At 36.5% G+C, this 25,168-nt stretch overlaps 1 protein-coding gene across 1 annotated transcript in view; it reads right to left on the reverse strand.

Annotated features, from left to right (window-relative positions):
- EXOC6 (exocyst complex component 6) overlaps nt 1–25,168 on the reverse strand; it is a gene marked incomplete at its 5' end in the record, with an annotated part of 188,022 nt that overhangs the window by 86,675 nt on the left and 76,179 nt on the right. The window contains 4 exons of the mRNA XM_082855035.1: nt 11,763–11,897; nt 12,433–12,544; nt 16,550–16,659; nt 22,125–22,230. Of these exons, the coding sequence (XP_082711161.1) occupies nt 11,763–11,897; nt 12,433–12,544; nt 16,550–16,659; nt 22,125–22,230 (463 nt within the window). The remainder of the gene's footprint in view (nt 1–11,762; nt 11,898–12,432; nt 12,545–16,549; nt 16,660–22,124; nt 22,231–25,168) is intronic.

Genomic DNA, 25,168 nt, shown 5'->3' on the forward strand with positions numbered 1-25,168 from the left:
AAATCAAACACGTCTACAGGACCACATTTTTCTATTTGTTATACACTGTGGTTATTTCTTTGTAGTTATCTGCCCTTTTAGATTAAAAAATCCTAGTGGTTAAGAACCATTCCACAACCCTTCCTCAGCAACTAGCACAGTACAATAGAACTAGATTTTTGCTCTATAAATATGATTTAATATATCCTCCCAGTCCAAAACTATCAGTTTAGATGAAAAGTTCCAAGCAATTATTGATTTGTCCCAGAAAAATGTCCTTTGGGGGACTTCCCTGGTGGCGCAGTGGTTAAGAATCCGCCTGCCAATGCACAACTCCTGAAGCTGAAACTAAATAAATAAATATATTTTTTAAAATGTCCTTTGGGACACAATCAAAGCCTCACTTTAGATAGGACAAAGTATTTTTTTTTTTTTTTTTGGCTGCGTTGGGTCTTCATGCTATGCATGGGCTTTCTCTAGCTGTGGCGAGTGGGGGCTACTCTTTGTTGCGGTGAGTGGGCTTCTCATCGCGGTGGCTTCTTGATGCGGAGCACGGGCTCTAGGCACGTGGGCTTCAGTAGTTGCGGCATGTGGACTCTGTAGTTGTGGCACATGGCCTCAGTAGTTGTGACTCATGGGCTCTAGAGCACAGGCTTAGTTGTGGTGCACGGGCTTAGTTGCTCCGCGGCATATGGGATCTTCCCGGAGCAGGGATCGAACCCATGTTCCCTGCATTGGCAGGTGGATTCTTAACCACTGTGCCACCAGGGAAGTCCCAGGACAAAGTATTTCATTTCTTGTTCCTTACCAAAGTAGAAAAACCTAGAAAAACCTAAGAAAACCTAAGAAACCTAAGAAAAACCTAAGTCTACCACAGAGCCACTTACTAAGCTACTCCACTTCTAACAATAGGCCAAAAAGGGCAATATATGTTTTGAACTAGAATCAGAGTCTACACTAATTAAAAATCCAGCTTCTGGATTATCTGGGACTGTTGTAAATCATTATAAATTGAATCATTTTCTAATTCTCAAATTACCAAATTACCTCCTTTTTCTTTTAAAAAGGCAAGTGCTACATATTTACCTTTCCAGTTTTCAGGGACTTCTGTATCTCAAAAGTTTTTAAGAATGTCTAGGGGCTTTGGAGTAGCATCTGCCACTTCTTAGGTAATCTAGGTTGTTTGTGATCAGGTTTGCACATCATCTGATATAAACAGCTTTTTAAAGTATCCTCAGCCATTTTCTTCCCTATTCTGTTTCTGCTTTCCACACCTTTATAAGAGGCATTTGCTGTAAGCAACTGACTACTGATGATAAATTACAGAAAAACAGAAAGCTGAGCACATTCACGTACCAATGGGGTCCATAAATTTTGTGATCTTCCTCTTTTGCTTACAGAGCTGAAAAATACTTTTTTTTTTCTGTTAGCTTTTATATTTTTGGCGAAGTAGCATCCCCATTTTTTACTTTTCTGTATAATTAAACTAATTATTTATTCAATAAATATTTAAGCTTTGGTTTTTTGCTTTTTTCTGATCTATCTTTCAGGACTTTATGTCATTCAAATGTATTAAATCAGCTGCAAGCATGAAACTGCTTTATGCAGCCCTCTCTAATGGGGGGAAGATAAGGAGAAGCTGGTGGTAATGAGTGACAAAAGAAATAAATGTCACATACCTTTTAAAAATGACAACCAAGTTGCATAAATAAAACACGAAGTTGTACAAAGGAACACTCCACCAATAACACAAGACTATGTACAAAGCACATGAGTAATCAGAAGTTGAAATGTAATTAATCAGTCAGGAAATAATATTGCAAGTGTTATAGCAAAGCAGAAATAAATCAACTTTATATGTAAAATAATGTAACAGTTATAACTTAAATGAGAAATTTTTAAACTTCCTAATACCTTACTAGTTTTAAAAGTATGATTATATCAGTTTATGAATTTATATATTTACCACTAAAAATTAAATAAATAAGAATTTTATTTTATTCATACAATAACACCTCAGTTATTCAGAGGTCACATTTGCAGTCAATAATCAAGAAGAAAGCAAAAACAAGTCTCTGAGTAGCTGAAAATAAATTGTAGTAAATTTTATAATGGAATACTACACTGAATTGAAAATAAACTACAGCCACATGCAGCAACACAAATGAAATATTCCAAAATATCACATTGAGTGAAAGAAGTGAGATACACAAAAAGATGCACTATATATGATTCCATATAAATAGTGCCCCAAACAGACAAAACTAATCAGTACTATTAAGAGTCAGTACTGAAAGGCAGAGATAATAACTGGGAAGAGGGATGAGGAAGGCTTCTACAATACTGCTTATCTAATGTTTTATTTCTTGATTTCATAATTACATGGGTGAGCTCACTTTTTTCTATTTAAATATAATTTAGTTTTTAGAGCAGTCTTAGGTGCATAGCAAAATTGAGAGAAAGGTACAGTGATTACCCATATACCTCCTGACCCCACACTGCCACTGTCAAATGCCCCCCCGTGAGGTATATTTGTTACCATAAATGAACCTACATTGAAATATCATTATTATTCAAAGGCCATCGTTTAAATTAAGGTTCACTCTTGGTGCTGTATATTCTATGGGTTTGGACAAATGTATCAAGACATATATCGACCATTACAGTATCATACAGAGTGTCTAAATTATGTTCATGTTTTAGTGTTTCGTGGAAGACAGACTTGTGAGCAATGAAATTGGATATTCAGCTGAGGAGATTTCTAAGCAAAGTATTGAAAGAGCAGCTTGGTTCATACTGACTGCTTATAGTAAAATGAGAAAAGAGAGAAATGAATTGAATAAAAAATTGTTAAGCAAAAAGGAATTAGAACTTAAAGACGTGGAAAATTCTCAACTTGTCCATATTGCAAAAATTGAGAAAGCAGGTTAGCAAGAGAACTCCAAGGGTAAAGCTAAACTATCACTTGGTAAAGAGATTATGGGGGACTTCCCTGGTGGTGCAGTGGTTAAGAATCCACCTGCCAATGCAGGCGACACGGGTTCGATCTCTGGTCTGGGAAGACCCCACATGCCGCGAAGCAACTAAACCCATGTGCTGCAACTACTGAGCCTGCGTTCTAGGGCCCATGAGCCACAACTACTGAGCCCGCATGCCACAACTACTGCAGCCTGCGCGCCTAGAGCCTGTGCTCCGCAACAAGAGAAGCCACTGCAATGAGAAGCCCGCGCACCGCAACGAAGAGTAGCCCCCGCTTGCGGCAACTAGAGAAAGCCCATGCACAGCAACGAAGACCCAACACAGACAAAAATAAATAAATAAATACATACATACATACATAAGAAATTATGGGACTACATGAGCAGAAACTGCCAATTTGAAAATGAAGGGAGGCTATTGGACTTCTTAGATGTTACAGGACAGGACCACAGAGCTAATAGCAACAACAATGTGCTATTCTTCAAGACAAGTGAATAATAACCCCTAAGGTAATTCAGAGATCATCAGAGCTGCCTCCTTGGTTCAAAAAGAGAGGCCACTGCCTCAGATTCAACAGGTCAGAAGGCAGCCACCCAGAGCCTTGTGGGTGGGCTCCCTCCAGGCAGAGCTGCAGAGGCACAACCCCTACCTCAGCAAGGCTAGAAAGCAGAATACTAAACCAAAGAGGATTAGTCTTGAGCCTTATGATCTAATGAAATTCACCGTACTAAATTTTGGACTTGCTTGGGACCTGTCACCCCTTTCCTTATTTTCTCTTTCTCCCTATTGGAATGGAACTTCTATCCTATGCCTGTGCCACAGTTATATCTTAAAAGCATATGACTTGTCTGGTTTCACAGGTTCGCAACTGGAGAGTAATTTTGCCTTAGAATGAATTATATCTGGAGTTTTACCTATATATGATTTAAATGACATTTAGATAAGATTTTGGACGTAAGAACTTAGAGTTAACACTGGAACAAGTTAAGACTTTGGGGGCTCTTGGGATGAAATGAGTGTATTTTGGATGCAAGGACATGAATTTTGGGGATCAGGGCAGAATGTTATGGACTGAATTACGTGCCTCCAAAATTCATATGTTGAAGCCCTAACCCCCAGTGTGATGGTATTTGGAGATGGGGACTTTGGATAATTAGGTTTAGAGGAGGTCATGAGGATCGGGCCCCTCGTGATGGGATTAGCACCCTTATAAGAAAAGGAGGAGCCATCAGAGCTCTTTTGCTGTCTACCATATATGAGGACACAGTGATAAGGTGGCCATCCGTAAGCCAGTACCTACCATGCTGGTACCTTAATCTCTGACTTCCAGCCTCTAGAACTGTGAGAAAATAAATTTTTCTTGTTTAAGCCACATAGTCTATGGCTTTTTGTTTGTTTGTTTTTTATGGCAGCTTGAGCCACTTAATGCACTGATAAATAGGAAAGCTATTAACTTTCATACTTTAACCTTGTGCCTTGAAACTTTGTTATAGTTGCTAATTAGTTTCAGAAGGTTTTTTTAAAAATCCTTTCGGAGTTTCTAAATAAACAGTCATATCATTTGCAAAGAAAAATGGTTTTACTTCTCCCTTCCCAATCGGTATATCTTTTATTTCTTTTTCTTATTGCTTTAGCTAGAACTTCCTGTATGATGTTGAAAAGGAGTGGTGAAAGGGAACATTCTTGCCTAGTTCCTAACGTTAGTGGGAAAGCTTCAAGTTTCTCACCATTAAGTATGATGCTAACTGTAGGTTTTTTGTAGATATTCTTTATCAAGTTGAGGAAGTTCTCCTCTATTACAAGTTTACTGATAGTTTTTATCAAGAATGGGGGTTGAATTTCATCAAATGCTTTTTCTGTATTTATTGATATAACTATGTGATTTTTCTTCTTTAGCTTGCTGATGTGATGGAATATATTAACTGATTTTTGAATGATGAACAAGCTTCGCATAGTAGGATAAATCCCACTTGGTCATGATGTAGAATTCCTTTTATAAATTGTTAGATTCAATCTGATAATATTTTGCTAAGGATTTTTGCATCTCTGTTCATGTCAGATATTGGTCTGTAGTTTTCTTTTCTTATAATGTCTTTGTTTGGTTTTGGTGTTAGGGTAATGCTGGCCTCAGAGAATGAATTGAGAAGTATTCTCTCTGCTTCTATACGAAAGATACTGTAGATAATTGGTGTAATTTCTTCCTTAAATATTTGGTAGAATTCATCAGTAAACCCATCTGGGCCTGGTGCTTTGTTTCAGAAGGTTATTAATTATTGATTCAATTTCTTTAATTGATACAGGCCTATTCAGGTTGTTTATTTCTTCTTGTGTGAGTTTTGGCAGATTGTGTCTTTCAAGGAGTTTGTTCATTTCATCTAGTTTGTCAAATTTGCGAGCACAGAGTTGTTCATAATATTCGTTTTTATGCTTTTCTTTCTTGACCCACATGTTATTTAGAAGTATGTTGTTTAATCTCTAAGTATTTGGAATTTTCCAGTTATCTTTCTGTTACTGATATCTTATTTAACTCCATTGTGGTCTTACAGCAGACACTGTATGATTTCTATTCTTTAAAATGTGTTAAGGTGTGTTTCATGCCCCAAAATGTGGTTTATCTTGGTGAAGGTTGCATGTGAGCTTGAGAAGAATGCATGTTCTGCTGTTGCTGGATAAGTAGTCTATAAATGTTGATCATATCCAGTTGATTGATGGTGTTGTTGAGTTCAACTATGTTCTTACCGATCTTCTGTCTGCTGGATCTGACCATTTCTGGTAAGAGTCGTGTTGAAGTCTCTAACTGTAACAGTGGATCCATCCATTTCTCCTTGAAATTCTATCAGTTTCGGCTTCACATATTTTGACCATCCATTGTCAGGCACACGCACATTAAGAATTGTTATGTCATCTTGGAGAAGTGACCCCTTTGTCATTATGTAATGGCCCACTTTATCCCTGATAATAACTTTCTTTGCTCTGAAGTTTGCTCTGTTTGAAATTAATATAGACACTCCCACTTTTTCATTAGTGTTAACATGGTATATCTTTCTCCATCCACTAATTTTTTTTGAATAATTTTCTAATTTATTTATTTATTTATTTATTTGGCTGCACCAGGTCTTAGTTGCGGCACACGGGATCTTCATTGCTGCATGCAGGATCTTTAGTTGCGGCATGTGGGACCTACTTCTCCGACCAGGGATTGAACCCAGTCCCCCTGCATTGGGAGCACGGAGTCTTAGCCACTGGACCACCAGGGAAGTCTCTCCATCCACTTATTTTTAATGTAGGTGTGTCTTTGTATTTAAAGCGGGTTTTATAAACAACATATAATTGGGTCTTGTTTTATTGATCCACTCTGACAATCTCTGTCTTTCAGTTGGTGTTTTTAGACAGGCGATGTTTAAAGTGACTATTGATGGCTGGATTAATATCTACCATATTTGTTACTGTTTTCTATCTGTTGTGCTTGTTCTTTGTTTCTACTTCTGTGTTCCTCTTTTTCTGTCTTTTGTGTATTAATTGAGCATTTGTATGACTCCATTTTCTCTTCTTTCCTAGCATATTGGTTGTACTTTTTTTTCTTTTTTTTTTTTTAGCTTTTTTTTAGTGGTTGCCCTAGAGTTTCCAATATACATTCACAATTATTCCAAGTCCACTTTCAAATAACACTAACACTACACCATTTCATAGGTAGTGTGAGTACCTTATAATTACAAAATAATCCTAATTTCTCCCTTCCTACCCTGTGTCATTGCTGTCATTCATGTAAACATACATAAGTACACATATATACACACAACTATATATATATATATATATATATATATAAAAGCATACATAATTGAACACGTTGCTATTATTCTTTTGAACAAACTGTTATCTGTTAGATCAATTAAGAATTTTACCTTCACTTGTACTTTCTCTGATGCTCTTCCTTTCTTTATATAGATCCAAGTTTCTAACCTATATCATTTTCTTTACCTCTAAAGAAGTTACTTTAACATTTCTTGCAAGGCAGGTCTACTGGCAACAAATTTCCTCAATTTTTGTTTGTCTGAGAAAGTATTTTTCCTTCACTTTTGAAGGATAATTTCATAGCATATAAAATTTTATGTTGGTGTTTTTCTCTCAACACTTCAAATATTTTCCTCCATTCTCTTCTTGCTTACATGGTTTATGAAGAGACGTAAGATGTAATTCTTATCTTTGTTAGTCTAGGTAAGCTTTTTCCTCTAGATTCTTGAAGGATTTTTTATCTTTAATTTTGGGCAATTTTGAACATGATATGCCTAAGGTGTAATTATTTCGGTATTTATCCTGCTTGGTGTTCTCTAAGCTTTTTGAATCCATGGTTTGTTGTGTGACATAAATTTGGGAGAAATCTCTGTCATTACTGGATCAAATATTGCTTCTGTTCCTTTCTCTCTTTTTTCTCCTTCTAATATTCCCATTGCATGTATGCTACACCTTTTGTAGTCGTCCCACAGTTCTTGGATATTCTTGTTCAGTGTTTTTTTCTTTGCTTTTCTGTTTTGGTTTTGATTGACAGATCCCCAAGCTCAGAGAGTCTTTTTTCAGCCACGCCCAATCTACTGATAGGTCCATCAAAGGCATTATTCATCTCTGTTGCAGTGTTTGTGATCTCTAGCATTTCTTTTTGATTCTTTCTTAAATTCTCCATCTCTCTGCTTACATTACCCATCTGTTCCTGCATGCTGTCTGCTTTATCCATTAAAGTACTTAGCATACTAATCATAGGTTTTTTTTTAAAAAAATTCCTGGTCTGATAATTCCAATAATCCTGACATACCTGAATATGGTTCTAATACCATATCTATCTCTTCAAACTGTATTTTTTGTCTTTTAGTCTACCTTGTAATTTTTTCCTGATAGCTGGACATGGTGTACTGGGTGAAAAGAATTGCAGTAATTAGGCCTTTAGTAATGTGGCAGTAAGACAGTGGGAGAGGGGAAGTGTTCTTTAGTCCTACGATTAGGTCTTCATCTTTAAGTAAGCCTTTGCCCCTTAGCTGTGCACAAGTGCTTTTCATTTCCACCCCTCAAGTTGGACAGGATGGCCAGAGCAGGCTGGAATTGGGTGTTTCCCTTCTCCCATTAGTTTAGGCACCAGTAAATAGTTTATTTTGAGGTTAGGTCTTGTTGAGAAAAACAGAATGCTTAAAGAACAGAATGCTCTGGCATATTTCAAAATGGTTCCTTTTCCCTTGCCCCTGCTGGAAACGTAAGAGGATTTTCCTCAAATCTTCACTGGGAGAACCTGGTGCCCCCTCTAAGACTGGGTTCTCCTGGAGTTTTAACTCTCAAACTTGTCCATACTGATTTTCTAATATTCATTAATTATACTTCACGTTTTCCTACCCCAGTAATGATTCCTATGGGTTTTTACTCCATTAAGTTGTGATTCTCTGTATTTGCCTACTTCTCCAATTTTGGGGGCAGCAGTGTGTCCTGTGATCTCACTTCTCTGAAAGATCAAGGAAGAATTGATTTTTTCAGTTTTCTCAGCTTTTTACTTGTTGGGACAGAATGATAACTTCCCAGCTCTTTACATGCCAGACTAGAAATTGGAAGTCTGTGTTCACTTTTTAATAATTAATTGAGCTATAGCTATTTATAATTATTGCATTTATAAATTGTGTGTGCTTATATATGAATGTTACATTTAAAAAAGAAAGTTTTTTTAGAGTCGACGTACCATGTCCTTGCTCCACAGGAAGAGAATTTCAAGCCCTTAATCAAAGATAATTTACCACTGTCACTTTAGCCATAATCCTAAAAACACTTTGTTACATACTCATCAATAGATTTAAAAAGGCAAACTGAAAAAGAATCGCAAGCATATTCTTTCTAGGCACTTACAGTTGCAATCACTGCCAGGACTCAAAAGGAAAGGACTCTTCGGGGTGGCAGGTTGGAAAAGCTCCAGGGAGCAAAGTTAAAAAGCTCTGATGCCAAAGAAAAAGAACTGGGCCATTTCTCTACACAGATTAAAAAGGGAATGGTATTCCCATTTTCCCCTCTATTCTGATGCAAATCTTTTCAGTTAGAAGTCTTATATTAGCTTCAAGTAGCTCTCAGTGTGGGTCCAGGTTAATTTCAAAAAGCTGTGGTACTGCTTGAGGGCAGGAACTACTTACTTTACCTCTTTTGTACCACTCACAGATTTAGTACAATGACAGGCAAGCTAACAAGGCAGTCTATATAATATTTCATAAAGTAAACAAATATGATATAAAATCTACCACTTTGTATATGCATGTGTGGGATTTTGGAGGGGAAGCAAATGGAGGTATGGGTAAAAGGCTCATGTAAGTGCTTATTTCTATAATCATTAAGCAACTAAATAGAAATATATTTGATCAGGTCACTGGACTGAAAAGAATTAGGCTAAGAGGTTAACTAAGCAATCCTTGCTAATGTCTGTAATCAAGACTGTACTTTAATCATCTACAGATTGACTATTCACTGTGAATGGAAATTCCCCCAATCTCCCTCAGTAATTCACTTTAATGTTGATTTAATGATTCTCCCTGTTGAATTGCTTTCTCATAGTACAGTTTAAGACAAATTCCTCTTGAAACAGATCAAAGGAAGAGTTGAAGAACACTTAACCTTCAAATACTGAGCTTGAAATAACTCTTGTTTGTATATCATAAAACAGTAAGGGTTTCCTGAGTTCTGTGCAAAAATAAAACAAAAAATAAACAACAAGAAATAAGGATGTTCTACTATTTGTACAGGCTGAACTTGATTTCCTAGAAAACCCAAGGGGTATCCTATGGCAGTTGTAGCTTCAACTAAATATCTACAACTTAAGTACCACTGGAATGATGGACCAGAGCTAACATTTCTAAACATTTCCTCTCAACAGGCAGATTTTGAGAAGTGTAGTTCCAAGATTCCTTAATCTGAGGCATCATGTTCCAGTATCTGTGGTTCTTTGACTTACAACTGATAAGAAAAATTGCTTGAAGATCCCTAGATACACCAGATGTCAACGCATTTCATGTTTTAATCAAAGTACAGAGCAAGCCTATTAAATATAATGTTAATAGTTAAATATGCTTACAACTCCATTCCCTAGTAAATCCCTTCTTGACAGCGTATGAGTAACACATGGACATAAGGACAGAGAGCAAGAAAGAAAAAGAAGGATTGTGTAAAATCTAATATTGAAGCAAAGAATCAATCTGTGGATAAATAAATGTCTACAAATTTGTGGAGTCTCCTCCTATATTATGGTACTTATTATATCATATTGTCAAGTGTCTTTTTATAGTTTTTTCTCCCGTGAGCTCCTTGAGGGCAGGGATACATTTCTATATTTTCAGCACCTAACAGAGCGCTCAGAGCACAGATCATGTACAACAAATGGCACTGTGCTAAGTATCCCCTTTAATCCTCAGAATAATTGTATGAGGTAGATAATATATTGCTATTCTAATTTTGTAGATAATAAAACCAGGAATCATTAAAATGAAAGAATGTGGCCAAAGTCACACAGCAGTCTAACTCCAGAGTATATGTGCTTAATTACTGTACTATACTATCTGAATAAATGAACGCCTGTTTTGTCCAGCTTCTGTCTCAGTTTTAATAAATAATTTAATTAATTCATTCACTCAGATATCATCTGCATTTGTGTCTTATGGATTAGGATGACAACATGGGCTCAAGAATCATCAGAGGAGCATAAGATTTGGGGGCCAGGCAGATAACTTTAGGAACCAAGGGTCTTTTCTGGACTTCACACTTTCAAAGTCTGGTTATTCTTTTTTGTTTTTGTTTTTGGGGGTTTTCTGGTTGCACCACGTGGCACGTGGGATCTTATGAGTTCTCCAACCAGGGATCAAACCTGCGTCCCCTGCATTGGAAGTGCAGAGTCTTAACCACTAGACTGCAAAGTCTGGTTACTGTTAACATTAAATTAGTTATATCTAAATACAAGTATACTGAATTTTTTAACTGTAAATGATTATACTATAATTTTAGGAGATAAATTGGATAATTTATAATATAGCAAGAGTAGGGAAGATGATAATTCTTTTTAATAGAAAACTTAGAAAGGGCTACGAGGTTAAACTAGCAAGCCTATTTTATAGATAAGGGATCAGCAAATGGTTTATATTAGTTTAACAAATTATTCAATGCAAAAGGATTTATTTTGCTAGACTATGCCAGTGTCTCATTTACATGATTCCCAAATCAATAAAATAATAAAAGTTTATATAACAAATTTATGAAATTATTTAATTCATAATGCTTAAAACAACCATTAATTAATGTTTTGTTATATCCCATGGTATTATAAAAACAAAAATCTGTCCATTCAGAAAAGAGTAGGACTTGAATAACATGTAATAAGGAAATATTATCAGAGGCAATAAAGGATGTAAAGCAAATCTTACACTTGTCTAATTCTTCTTACAATTTTAATTTCCAAACATACACACACTTATATATATTACATAAACAATTAACTATTAAACTGTGAGACATGAAAGAAAATCAAGTTAGACTGATTCAGCACTACTCTTAAGTCTTCAAAACATGAAGAAAATGTAATATACTATAGAAAATCAATATACTTTTCTTCATTTTAACAAGATGTTTAATGCCAAAAAGGAACTGACATTTATTTGCTCATTGTTGACATTGATTACCACTAATTTTCAATTGTTAGAAATATAATGGAATCATGTGTATAACAAAAATTGTCTTTACTTTTTAAAAGTTTGCTTACAGTAACTGAAATAAAAACTTTTAGTCAGATTTTTACATACCTTAAAAGTAGAGAGCCCATAAAGTCTTGTGGTATGAACAGTTTCTTGAGAAATATTTGTAATGTTAGTTATAAAGTCCTCAAGGTATTTGCAAGCTTGTTCCAGGTGTGTGGTGTTTATAATGATTTGCACTAGCTAGAAAATAGAAAATGCCTCCAGTGAAATGCAGGTTACATATATACAAAGCCATTCGATTTTTAAAATCAGGATTATTACTTCCAGCAAGTGTACAACTTCTGCATAATTATAGCATTATAGGATACAACTGATTATCTGATTTCAAAAGCCTGCTGTAAATACTGCTTATGAATGCTATCATCTAAAAAAAATAACCAAGAGTCTAACTAGCAACTTTTCAAAGCATTTTTTCAAATTTTATACATTCACCAAGTAAAAAAAATGAGTATTTTCACTTTTCATGTACAGTCTGGCAAACATGAATCTCCATATATCTTCTAACATCATCAGCTATCCACTATTCCCCATGTAAACCCTTTTCCCTCACATCACTGGAATTTACAATGACGCTTTTATTTTAAAACAAACCCACTTCTATTAATAAATTTAAAATGGAAAGCTAGTTTTATAGGATGATGTTCAGCAATAAATTAATTTATAATAATTGTTTCATATAATGAAACATTTAGCTATAAATATCTTTTTAACCTACCTCTGTCAAACCTATGTGAGGTTTTTTAATAAGATTCAGTAAACAGCTACTCAAAGTTCTGGTCAGCAGCAGATTTGTTGATTTTCTAAGCATATCATCTACTTCTGTTGAGCTAAAAACAAAGGTTGATATTATTAAGGTTTCCACAAGGGTTACAATTAGTTAGCTTCCTAAATAATTTAATGCAATTTACTCTAATTCCTTTATATCTTTAAATAAATTACAATCATTCATATCTATTAAATCACATATTTCAATTCAATTTAGTTTCACAAAAGGGATACTTTCCATAAAGTAGAATGTTCATTTATAGAATAATTTAAATGTATTCAATTAACCATTACAGTAAAACCATGGAGTACTTAGTATAAGGAAATAAAACTATTCTTAAATTATGACTCCATTATGGTACAGCCACTTTCAAAGACACTTTATATACAACTATAGCTAAAATTACTTTTAAAATACAAATTGATGTGAACCCTCTGGATACAATTGCTAGATTTGATTTTAATATAACTAAGCTATCCATTTCCATTGAGAATTTTTTTTAAAAAGATTCAAAGAAATTAACTGCCTTACACTAGTTTTAATTTGGGAGAGGAACTAACCCTATGATGTTTCTTAACATCCTAAAAATTACTAGCCTAGCACTAAAAAGCTTATTATTTTCTTCTAACCACTAGGCCTTCAATCTAAGTAAGTCATGATGTTTTGTATATAGCCTCATTATCAAAACGGTTAAGCTGTCCTTAGACCAAGTTTTCTCAGTCTCAGCACTATTGACATTTAGGCTAGATAATTCTTTGTTGTGGAGCTGTCTTGTACCATTGAAAGATGTTTAGCAGCATCCCTGTCCTCCAGCCGCCTGATGCAAGTAGCACTCTTCCCCTTAGTTGTGACAACCCAAAATGTCTCTAGACAGTGTCAAATATACCCTGGGGGGCAAAACTGCCCCAGATGAGACTCACTGCCTTAAACACAGTCTAACATTTTAATTTTAGAACCCTTTCACTTTTTACTTTATTAAAACATTACTCTTAAAAATCTATGAGGTACAAATATTTACTAGTTTACATTTATTTTAAATATGCAAATAGAACAAGATTTTACAAAACACAGGTAATTTTCACTACTATTCCAATGTTCTCCATTTTAATGCAGGTGCTCTTCAATTTCTGCTAACCCTAATTCTGGCAGACCTGAGGAGAATATGCCTCACTGATTTCGTATCTAAAGTCAGGACTTCCCAGGGAATAGCATATATATACCAATAGGGGTTCAAGGTTACACAGTAGCAAACTCTCTGACAGAAATCAGTAGTGCCCCTAGAACAAGCAACGTACTCACACCAATATAAAGGAGGTGGTTGCCAACTCCTCTGGTTTCCTTTCTGACACACTCAAATTATGCTTAAAGACACCCTGTATAGCATTCTTTTCAGATGAAAAGTTATGCATGACAGATAATGTCTTTTGTTTAATTCCCCTGAACTTCCTTGAATGCTGAATCAATGCATAAGTAAAAGCAGAGAAAGAAAACCTATCAGCACCTACGTCCTATTCCTGCCAGCAAGATTTACCCAACAATGACCAGGATTTTCTCCAAGAGGTTTTTATCCTAACTGAGCAATTTTTTTTCCTTAACTCCTTCTCTTTTGAGCTTATAACCTGTACTCTTCCCAATTTTTAAATAACAAATAACACAGTAATTAAATCTCAATATACAATAAATCTCCTAGATTATTTGAGAGCTTAGCCTCTTATGAAAACTGAAAATTTCTTAAAGATCATATTAGATTCAGATGTTTTCTCTGCAACCAAATAACTGAGACTTTAGAGTCTCATCATGAAATCACTTAATTCTCTGGCCCTGCTCTTATTCACATATAAAAAGAACCCCAAACATTTTTACTATAAGAGCTCCAAAGCATCTTTTTGGTCTAAAAATCTAACTGCAAAATATGTTTAAACATAATAAAAGAGCTTTAAACCCAGAAAGTTATTTTTCCATAATTCTTTAATGACAAATTAAAAAAAAAATGACTCAGCTCAATTTTAGGCCACAGATGTAAATTTTTAAAACAAAAATATGTCAGAAAGCTGATAATCTAGAATAAATTTAAATTTACATATTTTAATACTAACTATGCTTTCTGTATTCTGAACTACAAAATGAAAATAGCCAATATTATTTAGTAAAGCTAATTTTTAAAAATGTAAGTATAAAAAGCCTTGCTAAATGAAAAACAGTATCATAGTTAAATAGAATGACTGGATATTGAACTAACAAAGATGACAAATATTTTTATCAAAGACAGAAGGAAAAAATAGATAATCTTTTCTGCTGTAGCATTAGTATACAACATTTACCTTTTAGAATGCTAGGAGTTCATGCACAAAAAGAGCCAGAACTGAGGGGACAATTCTAGTTCTAGTCAGTCAGTAGGGAAGCTTTAGGGATAATTACACATAATATTATGACTAAGGGCTTTTAACTTTGGTGTTATAAATGTGGTAAAAAATCAAATAACAGGACTTCCCTGGTGGCACAGTGGTTAAGAATCCACCTGCCAGTGCAGGGGACACAGGTTCAAGCCCTGGTCCGGGAAGATCCCACATGCCGCAGAGCAACTAAGCCCGTGCACCGCAACTACTGGGCCTGCGCTCTAGAGCTCACAAACCACAACTACTGAGCCCCCGCATGCCACAACTACTGAAGCCTGCGTGCCTAGAGCCTGTGCTCCACAACAAAGACAAGCCACCACTATGAGAAGCCCGTGCACCGCAACAGAGAGCAGCCCCTGCTTGCCACAACTAGAGAAAGCCTGCACATAGCAACGAAGACCCAATGCAGCCAAAAATAAATAAATAAATAAATTTACTTATTTAAAAAAATCGAATAACAATTAGAGATCCACTGTCTCTTCTCTGTAAATAAACAAAAGTTAATTCCAAACTGCTAAATTTCTATACTTTCTACAGTTTACTTCCAATCTACCATCCACATTGTGGCCAGAGTAAACTTTCTAAAATATTACTCCAGTCATGTCGTTTCTTAGTTAAAAATTCTTCAACAGTTCCCCAATGCCTGCAAATGAAATATAAAAACTCCAAGCTCTAGTCTCACATCTTTTTTTTTTTTTTTTTTTTTTGCGGTATGCGGGCCTCTCCCGTTGCGGAGCACAGGCTCTGGACGCACAGGATCAGCGGCCATGGCTCACGGGCCCAGCTGCTCCGCGGCATGTGGGATCCTCCCGGCCCGGGGCACGAACCCGTGTCCCCTGCATCGGCAGGCGGACTCTCAACCACTGCGCCACCAGGGAAGCCCCAGTCTCACATCTTATATTGTAGTATCTCATCTGCTCCTACGTCTTATGTGCCTACCATGTGCCAGGCTACACGGAGTGCTTTATACACACTCACTACCTCATTTAATTCTTAAAACCACCCTATGAGTTATTGCTCTCATTTTACAGATGAGGGAACTGCAATTTAAACAGATTAAGTGACTTGCCCTAAGTCCTACTGCAGCTAGTGAGTGTCAACATCAAGAATCAAGCTCAGGTGTAAGTCTGAAGCTTATGTTCTTAACTACTGCATTATACTGCTCTGCTTTAGATCGGAACTTTAGAATGTTCAATGAAAAAAAAGATAGGCATAAATTATTGGTAGCTCTTGGACCATTAGAGCTCTGCTAATGAAAACTACCACTGTAATAGTCTGTCATTCCTTTTCAATGAATACTCATTTGTATCCACTGTTTTTCCAATGCTGAATGATATTGTGTGTTATGTTATAAGCTAATGTCTTTAAAATACATGTTTAGAAACTTTGGTATAAGAGACTAATAGAGTATGATGAAGCTTAAGGCAGTGGTTCTTAAACTTGGAGTGCATCAGAATCACCCAGAGTACTTGGTAAAGCCAAGGGCTCCATCCTCAGTTTCTAATTCAGTAGGTGTGAGGTTGCATTTCTAGTTAACCCCAAATGCCACTAAGATATGTAAGCCTTCCAACGAGATAATAGTCCACTGAAGAGTCATGGCCTAAAAATCACATGTTAATGTTTCACAAAAATAGCTATGATAAAGATACATTTCTTATTAATAAACTTACCTCCGGTGTAACGACTCTGAAAATTTAAGGCTGGCATAAATAAATTCTTTAACTTGAATATAAATATGAGGCACTGATTGAGACATGGGCAGTTTCTTTGGGAAAGATTGCTGTTGAAAGAAAAATAAAGTTGAAACTGTTGCTGAAATTTTAGAAAAAGATATTCTAATCACCTCAAAAATGTAAAAATTAAATTGATTTCACATTTGAATTAGTAGTTAATACTTGCATTTTAAAGTCTACTGTTATCCCATTATTTTTAAGATTTTAAAAAGAATTAAAATATTTCTGAAGAAAATAATGTGGCAATTTACCTGTTTCTTAAATCATGTTATCAGACTTCTAACAAGCAGAGAAAGTATATAAGTGTGTGTCCTGATGATAAGTATCCTGCAGAAGATGCTTAACTCTTTGCTTCCTTGCAGCCGTAATACAGAGTCAGGTTGGCATGAAAGTTATGGGCCAGCTTCCTGGCTCAGTGTCATCAAATAATTCTAAGACTCCCTTCACTTGCTTGAATGCTAATTTAAGAAAGTATCCACTTCATTCCAAAACTCCTAGAATACCTTACAGCAGCTTTCTGAGCTAATATGAAGCTAATGGTTTGCAGTGTGCTTCTTGGCTAAAATGCATTACCAGCCAACATCCATGAGCAAATTCTCAGTCTCCAAAAGGTAAACTCTCCCGAAGATTGTTACCAAAAGCCCCCTCTTTACGCTTCATGAAGCCTAATCTACTTCAATCTTCACATTCATTGCAACTTAGTTTACATCATTGAAAACACCCTCACGAAGGTCACCAATGACCTCACAGGTGTTAAATCCAATAACTTTTCATGTTACCTGATTCACCTGAACAATCTGACACAATGGGCCTCCTGCTTTTTTTTTTTTCCCCCCTAAATAAACCCCCATGTTATTTATTTACTTCTGGCCACTCCACGGGGCATGTGGGATCTTAGTTTCCCAACCAGTGATCAAACCCGTGCCCCCTGCATTGGAAAAACAGTGTCTTAACCACTGGACCACCAGGGAAGTCTCGCCTCCTGCTTCTTAAAGGATCTCTCCTTCCTTGGAATCCATGACCCACACTGGTTTTCCTTTGTTTCTCTACCTTCTCTATATCTCCTCCTCTAGCCATCCCTTAATTGCTACTCCTTAGGGTTCTATCCTACACTTTCTTCCCTTCTTACCACACATACTGTCCTTAGAGAATCTCACCTACTCTCACCATGCAAGTGCCAATATCTCTCAAATCTAAAACTCTAGGCCAAATCTTTCTCCTGAAGTCCAAATCTGTATATCTAACTAACATTTGAACACCTCCATTTAGCTGTAACATTTGAGACATTCTCAACAGAACCAAAAGTGAAATGATCATCCCTTCTTTCTAAATCTGCTCCTCTTGCGTTTCCTATCTTAGTGAATGCTACCACCAGCCAAGGCAGAAATGTGGCTATCACACTTGTGCCTCTATCTTCATCATCCCTCATATGCAAGTGATAATCAACTCCTGTCATTCCTACTTCCTAAATATCTCAAATCATATTCCACAGCCATAACTCCCATTCAGGTCACCAATCTCTCTTGCCAAAATAACTGCAACAATCCCCAAGCTAGTATCCCAGCCTTACTCTTCTCCAATCCATTCCCCACACACTAGCCAGAGAGATCTTTCTAAAGCACAAATCTGATTATGTTTTTACTGCTTGAAATCTGGTGGTGACTTATTCGAGCCATCAGGCTAAGCTCCCTAACATTGTTTACAAGGCCTATTATAGCCTGCCACTTTCTACTTCATCTTCATTTTTTGATCTTCGTCTCCTGCACTTCATCAACCTTGTACTTTATACTGCAGAATTACAGCCTTTCTCCATGCTGCTTCTTCTATCTTGAGCAGGGCCAACTTCTGTGAATTGTAATTTCCTGTTTATTTAATCTATCCCTCACTTGACTACAAGTTCCTTGACAGCAGAGACTGAAAAACTAGCACATAGCACAGTGTCTACTAGATAGCAGGTGAATGATAAATATATGAATTAACATATGTACTCTTAGGTACCTCCAGCAGAAAGAAACTTACAATAAGCTGGTAGTGAAAACATTTGCAGAGAGCAGTCTCTCTCCAAAACTGGTAGGTTCAACCTTTCCAAATTTAGGAACTGAATTAGGAGTACTACAAAAATCAACTAAAGAGTTGCTATTCTTTAAAATCACCTTATAATAATGTAAGCGCTAACTCACCTCCAAAATAATGAAACCAATATTAACTATTTGAAAGATATTTCAACTTTAAGAATTGATTTTAAAGACAATATGAACATGTTCTTATTTTAGCCAAAGGATCCTAGTTAAATTAGCAAAGCTATCTGCAAAAAGACAGATGTTAGCATATATGTTCAGTCTTATTCCTTTCTCACTTGTAATTTCTGCTGAAAAGAACTCATGTTATTTGAAAGACAATTTCACATCTTTTTCAATCATTTTAATTGAAAATTATACTTAAAATAGGAAAAAATTAAATATGTAAACACACAACCAAGAGATTATTACTAAATAACTTATGGGATTTCTAAGCTATCACATTTAAATTTTCCATGTGCCTTTTGCCTTAATGATAGTTCTTTTTAATGATGAATAATACACAAACCAATGAATACAATTCCTAACAAGCTTAATCCTCAGATGCCGTATATTTTGGAAGTACCCTACAAGCAAAGTCAAATATCCTTTTAACTATAAATCTATTTAGAATAGTTTAGCGTAATTAGAAGAGACATTAGAGATTATTTAGTTCAACCTCCTTATTTGACAGATGAGGCAAAATGCCCAAATAGGGTAAGTCACTTGCCCATAATAAGCCACAGACAGAGCTGGCACATGAATCCAGACCAAATCCAGCGCTCTTTTTGCAGATGCTATATCCTGAACACATTTATTACCAGTAACCAAAACAAAACAAAGCCAAGCTGTGAGACAGAGAATATTCTCATAATATTTCTTTTTTAAAAAATACATTTATTGGGCTTCCCTGGTGGCACAGTGGTTGAGAGTCTGCCTGCCGATGCAGGGGACACGGGTTCGTGCCCCGGTCCGGGAAGATCCTACATGCCATGGAGTGGCTGGGCCCGTGAGCCATGGCCTCTGAGTCTGCATGTCCGGAGCCTGTGCTCCGCAACGGGAGAGGCCACAGCAGTGAGAGGCCCGCGTACTGCAAAAAACCCCCACAACATTTATTTATTTATTTGTTTGTTTGTCTATGTATTTATTTTTGGCTGCATTGGGTCTTCATTGCTGCATGCGGGCTTTCTCTGGTTGCGGTGAGCGGGGGCTACTCTTCGTTGCAGTGCGCATGTTTCTCATTGCCATGGCTTCCCTTGTTGTGGAGCACGGGCTCTAGGCACGCGGGCTTCAGTAGTTGTGGCCTGCGGGATTAGGTGCTCTGTGGCATGTGGTATCTTCCCGGACCAGGGATCGAACCCGTGTCCCCTGCATTGGCAGGCGGATTCCTTTTTTTTTTTTTTTTTAGTATTTATTTATTTAATTTTTAGCTGCGTCGGGTCTTAGATGTGGCATGTAGGATCTTCACTAAGGCACGCAGGCTCTTCATTGCACCGTGTGGGCTTCTCTCTAGTTGTGGTGTGCAGGTTTTCTCCTCTCTAGTTGTAGTGCACAGGCTCCAGGGCGCGTGGGCTCTGTAGCTGTGGCGCGTGTGTTCCAGAGCACGCAGCTCTAGTTGAGGCGCACAAGCTCAGTAGCTGTGGCATGCAGGCTTAGTTGCCCCGTGGCATGTGGGATCTTAGTTCCCTGACCAGGGATCGAACCCTCATCCCCTGCATTATAAGGTGGATTCTTTACCACTGGACCACCAGGGAAGTCCCGGCAAGCAGATTCTTAACCACTGCGCCACGAGGGAAGTCCCTCGTAATATTTCGTGACAGGGAAACTTTGATTGGGGTTTCAAAAATACAGAACTAGAGGGCTTCCCTGGTGGCGCAGTGGCTGAGAGTCTGCCTGCCGATGCAGGGGACACAGGTTCGTGCCCCAGTCCGGGAAGATCCCACATGCCGCAGAGCGGCTGGGCCCGTGAGCCACGGCCGCTGAGCCTGCGCGTCCGGAGCCTGTGCTCCGCAACAGGAGAGGCCACAACAGTGAGAGGCCCGCGTACCACACACACACAAAAAAAAACCAGAACTAGAATAATTATTCTGGTCTTTTGTGTGTATTAGAATACAATTAGGTATATGCAATGGCAGTGTTAGCTATAACCTAAAAGCTATGCATTAAATTACTTGGTCCTGTATTTAGTGACTATTACACGTAATATGCTTAGTTTATGTATATACAAATGTAACATAAAAATTTACAGTCACAATTCACACAACTCATTCAGAATTCACTCTTGTTCATTATTAAGGGATAAAAATGTAGAAAAGGACTAAATTATTAAGTGTTGAAAAAATAAAAAAGATTAAGGGAAAAAAATGAAGAGAATGAAAAAGGTGATAATAACAGGAAATATGATATCCTTTTCTCATAAGATCTAATTCTACCCAGGGATACTGGATTGGTACAAGTGTGTGTGTTTCTGTGTGCATGCACGCATATGGGCAATCAGGTGTATTTCCAGAATACTCTACGTGCTGGTCTATTTCCTTTCTCTAGCCTGTCTTTTGTTCAGACATCTTGACTCCAAAAATAGACATTCTTACTTCAGGAAAAAATCTACAGGTGGCTATTGCTTTCATACACCTCTTACTTAACCAAGATAAACTTTTTTTTAAAAAATAAATTTATTTATTTTATTTTTGGCTGCGTTCAGTCTTCGTTGCTGCGTGCAGGCTTTCTCTACTTGCAGTGAGCAGGGGTTACTCTTAGTTGCGGTGCATGGGCTTCTTATTGCGGTGGCTTCTCTTGTTACAGAGCACAGGCTCCCAGTGCATGGGCTTCAGTAGTTGTGGCGCATAGGCTCAGTAGTTGTGGATCGTGGGCTCTAGAGCGCAGGCTCAGTAGTTGTGGTGCATGGGCTTAGTTGCTCCACGGCATGTGGGACCTTCCCAGACCAGGGATCAAACCCGTGTCCCCTGCATTGGCAAGCAGATTCTTAACCACTGCGCCACCAGGGAAGTCCCCAAGATAAACTTTTTATACAAATATATTTCTAGAAAAAAAGCCACAAAATAAGATCTTCCACAGTGATGGAAATTTCAAAGAAATTCTCTCTTTCCTTACAATATTCTCTTATTCCTATAATCTACTCAACATTTAGTATATCTAATTTGGAATCCACCCAATGATAGTAACACCTGCCCTGGGAATCCACCTAATATTTGGGACAAGGGCTCCTAGTAGCCCCAAGAAAGTCCTTTCTTAACCTCACCAAAACAGTAGTAGTAGTAGTAACATAATCTTTAAAAGTTAACAAAACATAATTAATTTTCTCAAATAACACAACAATAACAACAAAGGCCTCAAAAGAAGCTATTCTCACTTACAATATCAGATTAATATAATGTAGCAATAAAAATGATTAATTTATTTTTAAGAAAATTCTTGAATTAAATACTAGCTTGTACCTTTTCAATGTCTGGATCTTGAAAGGGAAATTTACTGATGACTGTTTTATATTCTTCTTCATTAACAATAGGGATGGGACTATAATTATCTTCTTCAAAAATGTCCCTGTTAAGAAAGAAGACAGAATTGAAATTTAATATTAGAAAACATATCAATAGAGTGCTATAGGACAATACTTTTAAAAAACCCCAACTATTACAAAATCATTTATTGTGTGTCAGTTAAAGTTCTAAACAGGAAAACAGTGCCTAATCACTTAGAATTCTGAAATTCAATAGCAAATAAGTCTGTCCCTCAAAATTAATGTGCAATCTCTTCTTTCCACTTGTTTATTTTACATCCTCTCGCACTTTAGTTTTTATTTTCTAGTCTAGAACAATTCTCAACATGATATAGTCTGAATGAACTCATTACAACTAAAAATGAGGTGAAGAGTATCCCAGACACACTTCTTGATAGGAATAACTCTCAAGTTGTATGTTTTTTGTCTTCTCTTTCCAACTAGACCATCAGCTCCTTGAAGATAAAAACAATGTCTTCCGTTTGTTTGTCTCTCATAATGTTGTACTTAGAAAAGGACCTTTTATACTTAGTAAGTCAGACACATTTACTACTCACCAAATAGGCAAAGTCATATGACTAGTTTTAGCCATTGGACTGTGAATACAAGTTACATGTGTTGCTTTAAGTCTAAAGCATTTATGAACTAACTGTGCGACCCTTAGTCCCACAGTGATAGGGGAGACCACCATGTTGAGAAAGTAGAATTACAGATGTCAAAAGCTCAAATCTTGGACTACTAGACCCACTATGGACATCAGTGCAAGTGAGAAATAAAATGCCAGTGTTCATCCAATGAGATTTTGGGCATTTTTGTTATCGTAGCATAACTCAGCCTGTCCTAATATACCTGCTGTCCAATCAACTTGCTTTTAATCAATAATTCAGTTTGATTTTTATGTACTGAGCACCTATTATGTGCTAGTCTGGGCTAACTCTGATGAAAACTCCCTACCCTCATGAAAATAAAAGCAAGATCACTGTTCTCAAGCCTAACAGGAGAGATAGATATGCAAACAAATTATAATGTTTATAATGATGTGTTATACGTACAATAAAAGAGGCGCAAGTTTCAGAAATAGGACAAAGGAGGAAGTGATTAACTTTATCAGAGTAGGTGGGGGACATCTCATGAAAAGTTTTACAGAGAAGCTACGGGCTCTGTAGGGTCTTCAGAGATGAAAAGAAACACTTCTAATGAGATTATGGGAGAACAGCATTTCAGAAAGATGGAACATAACATGCAAAAACATAAGGGGAGAAAAAGTATGAGTGTGGGGAGAAGTTGAGTAAAACCACAAGTAGTGCAGTACTACTGGAGTATAAAGTATTCAAGGGACATGGTTTAAAATGAGCCTGGGCAGATGGACAAACTGAGGCACCCAGATTTTATCCTGTAGACAGTGGAATACCATAGTAGGTTTTAGGCAGAGGAATGTCATAGAAAGACTTTCACAGAGTGGAGGAAAAACTAGGAAAAGGACAATAATGAACAGAGAAAGGCCAGTTAGAAAGACTGAATAATCCAAATAAAGAGTGACGAGAATTTGAATTAAAGCTGTATTTGTGTAGGAAGAGAGGAAGTGGCAGAAACAAGAGTTTTTAAGAAGTAAAATACATGGGATTTAGAAACTCAATGAGGATTATGAGGGAAAGTATTATATAATCCTGATGAATCCGTGGTTTCTAGACAGGGCAAATGATGTATACCTTACCTCATCAGAGACATTTGCTGAGGCAAGGAACATAAGAGAAGGATATGGTTTGGGCAGTGGATGATGAATACCTAATTGATAAATGGCTCTGGCATCTTAATGAGAGGCTGGAAATAAAGTCATATGCTTGTAAATCACTGAGGTGCACAAGGTAGTTAAAATACGACTCTGTTTGGAGCTAGGCAATCAAGAATATAAATAAAACACTAGTGCTCTCAATATAGGTGGAGAGAACCACACATGGATAAACAAAGTATGACAGTAGTCAGATCATAAATTCTATCATGGATGTCATCAAGTTTTAATTATTCAGTACTGATAACTTACTTTTTCCCCATTTAATTGTTAGGTTGTCAATTCACTACTTGTACAGTCTTTGAAGATACAGATCAAGGACAAAAAGTGCTTAAAATCTGCTACTTCTTAAAAATCTAAGCAAAAAGCATGACCTAGAACAGTACTGAAAGTAGAAGTCAAAATATATTTCGTAATTACAATTGACATGCTATCATTTGCTCTCATCCATGATGATAATGGAGGATAATGTTAATCCTATCTCTTTTTGAAAGAACCCATTAGCTTTTCAGAGAGAAGACAATACCTCACAGTTTCCCCAATCTTGAGGAACAATCTCACTACTAGAAGTCTTAAGATAGATAAGAGAGAATAGCTGGTTCAATACAGATCTATCAGCAACTGTAAAAACTTAAACACTCTTCTGAAAAGGGTAAGTTAATAACAGAAATCCTATAAGTAAAGATTTTTATATACAAATATATATAAATAAAGATATATCACATTAGATCATGGCATATATATTATATATTACCATCCCTATCAATAAGCACTACCTCTATTTCTAAAATACTAAATATCAAAAATTGTTAATATTTATACATGACTCATCTAAGACTGTCAATTATTCATTTGGGACAACATCCTGACAAGATCACTCCTATGGAATGTTAATACAAAAAAGCTTAAATAAGGATTGATTTAGTTCATCTTAATAGAAGTGTATAACCTTGTAAACCACTTCGGTATTTTAAAAGATTTCTATCACAGTATTCAGAAGGTCAGCCCTCCATAGGTTTTGAAAACTGATGGGGTAAATGCCAAGCTAGTGTTAAATCATTTAACATATTTTCTATTTTAATAACATCAACTATTATTGCCACATTGTTTCTATCATATTTTGGCTAACCTAGACGTAAGCTCTCAAGATTGACTTTTTGTTGAAACAAAGAAAAAAAGAAAGGAAGGAAGGG

The sequence above is a fragment of the Leucopleurus acutus genome (genome assembly GCF_964270905.1).
Source record: "Leucopleurus acutus genome assembly, chromosome: 14".
NCBI classification, from domain to species: domain Eukaryota; kingdom Metazoa; phylum Chordata; class Mammalia; order Artiodactyla; family Delphinidae; genus Leucopleurus; species Leucopleurus acutus.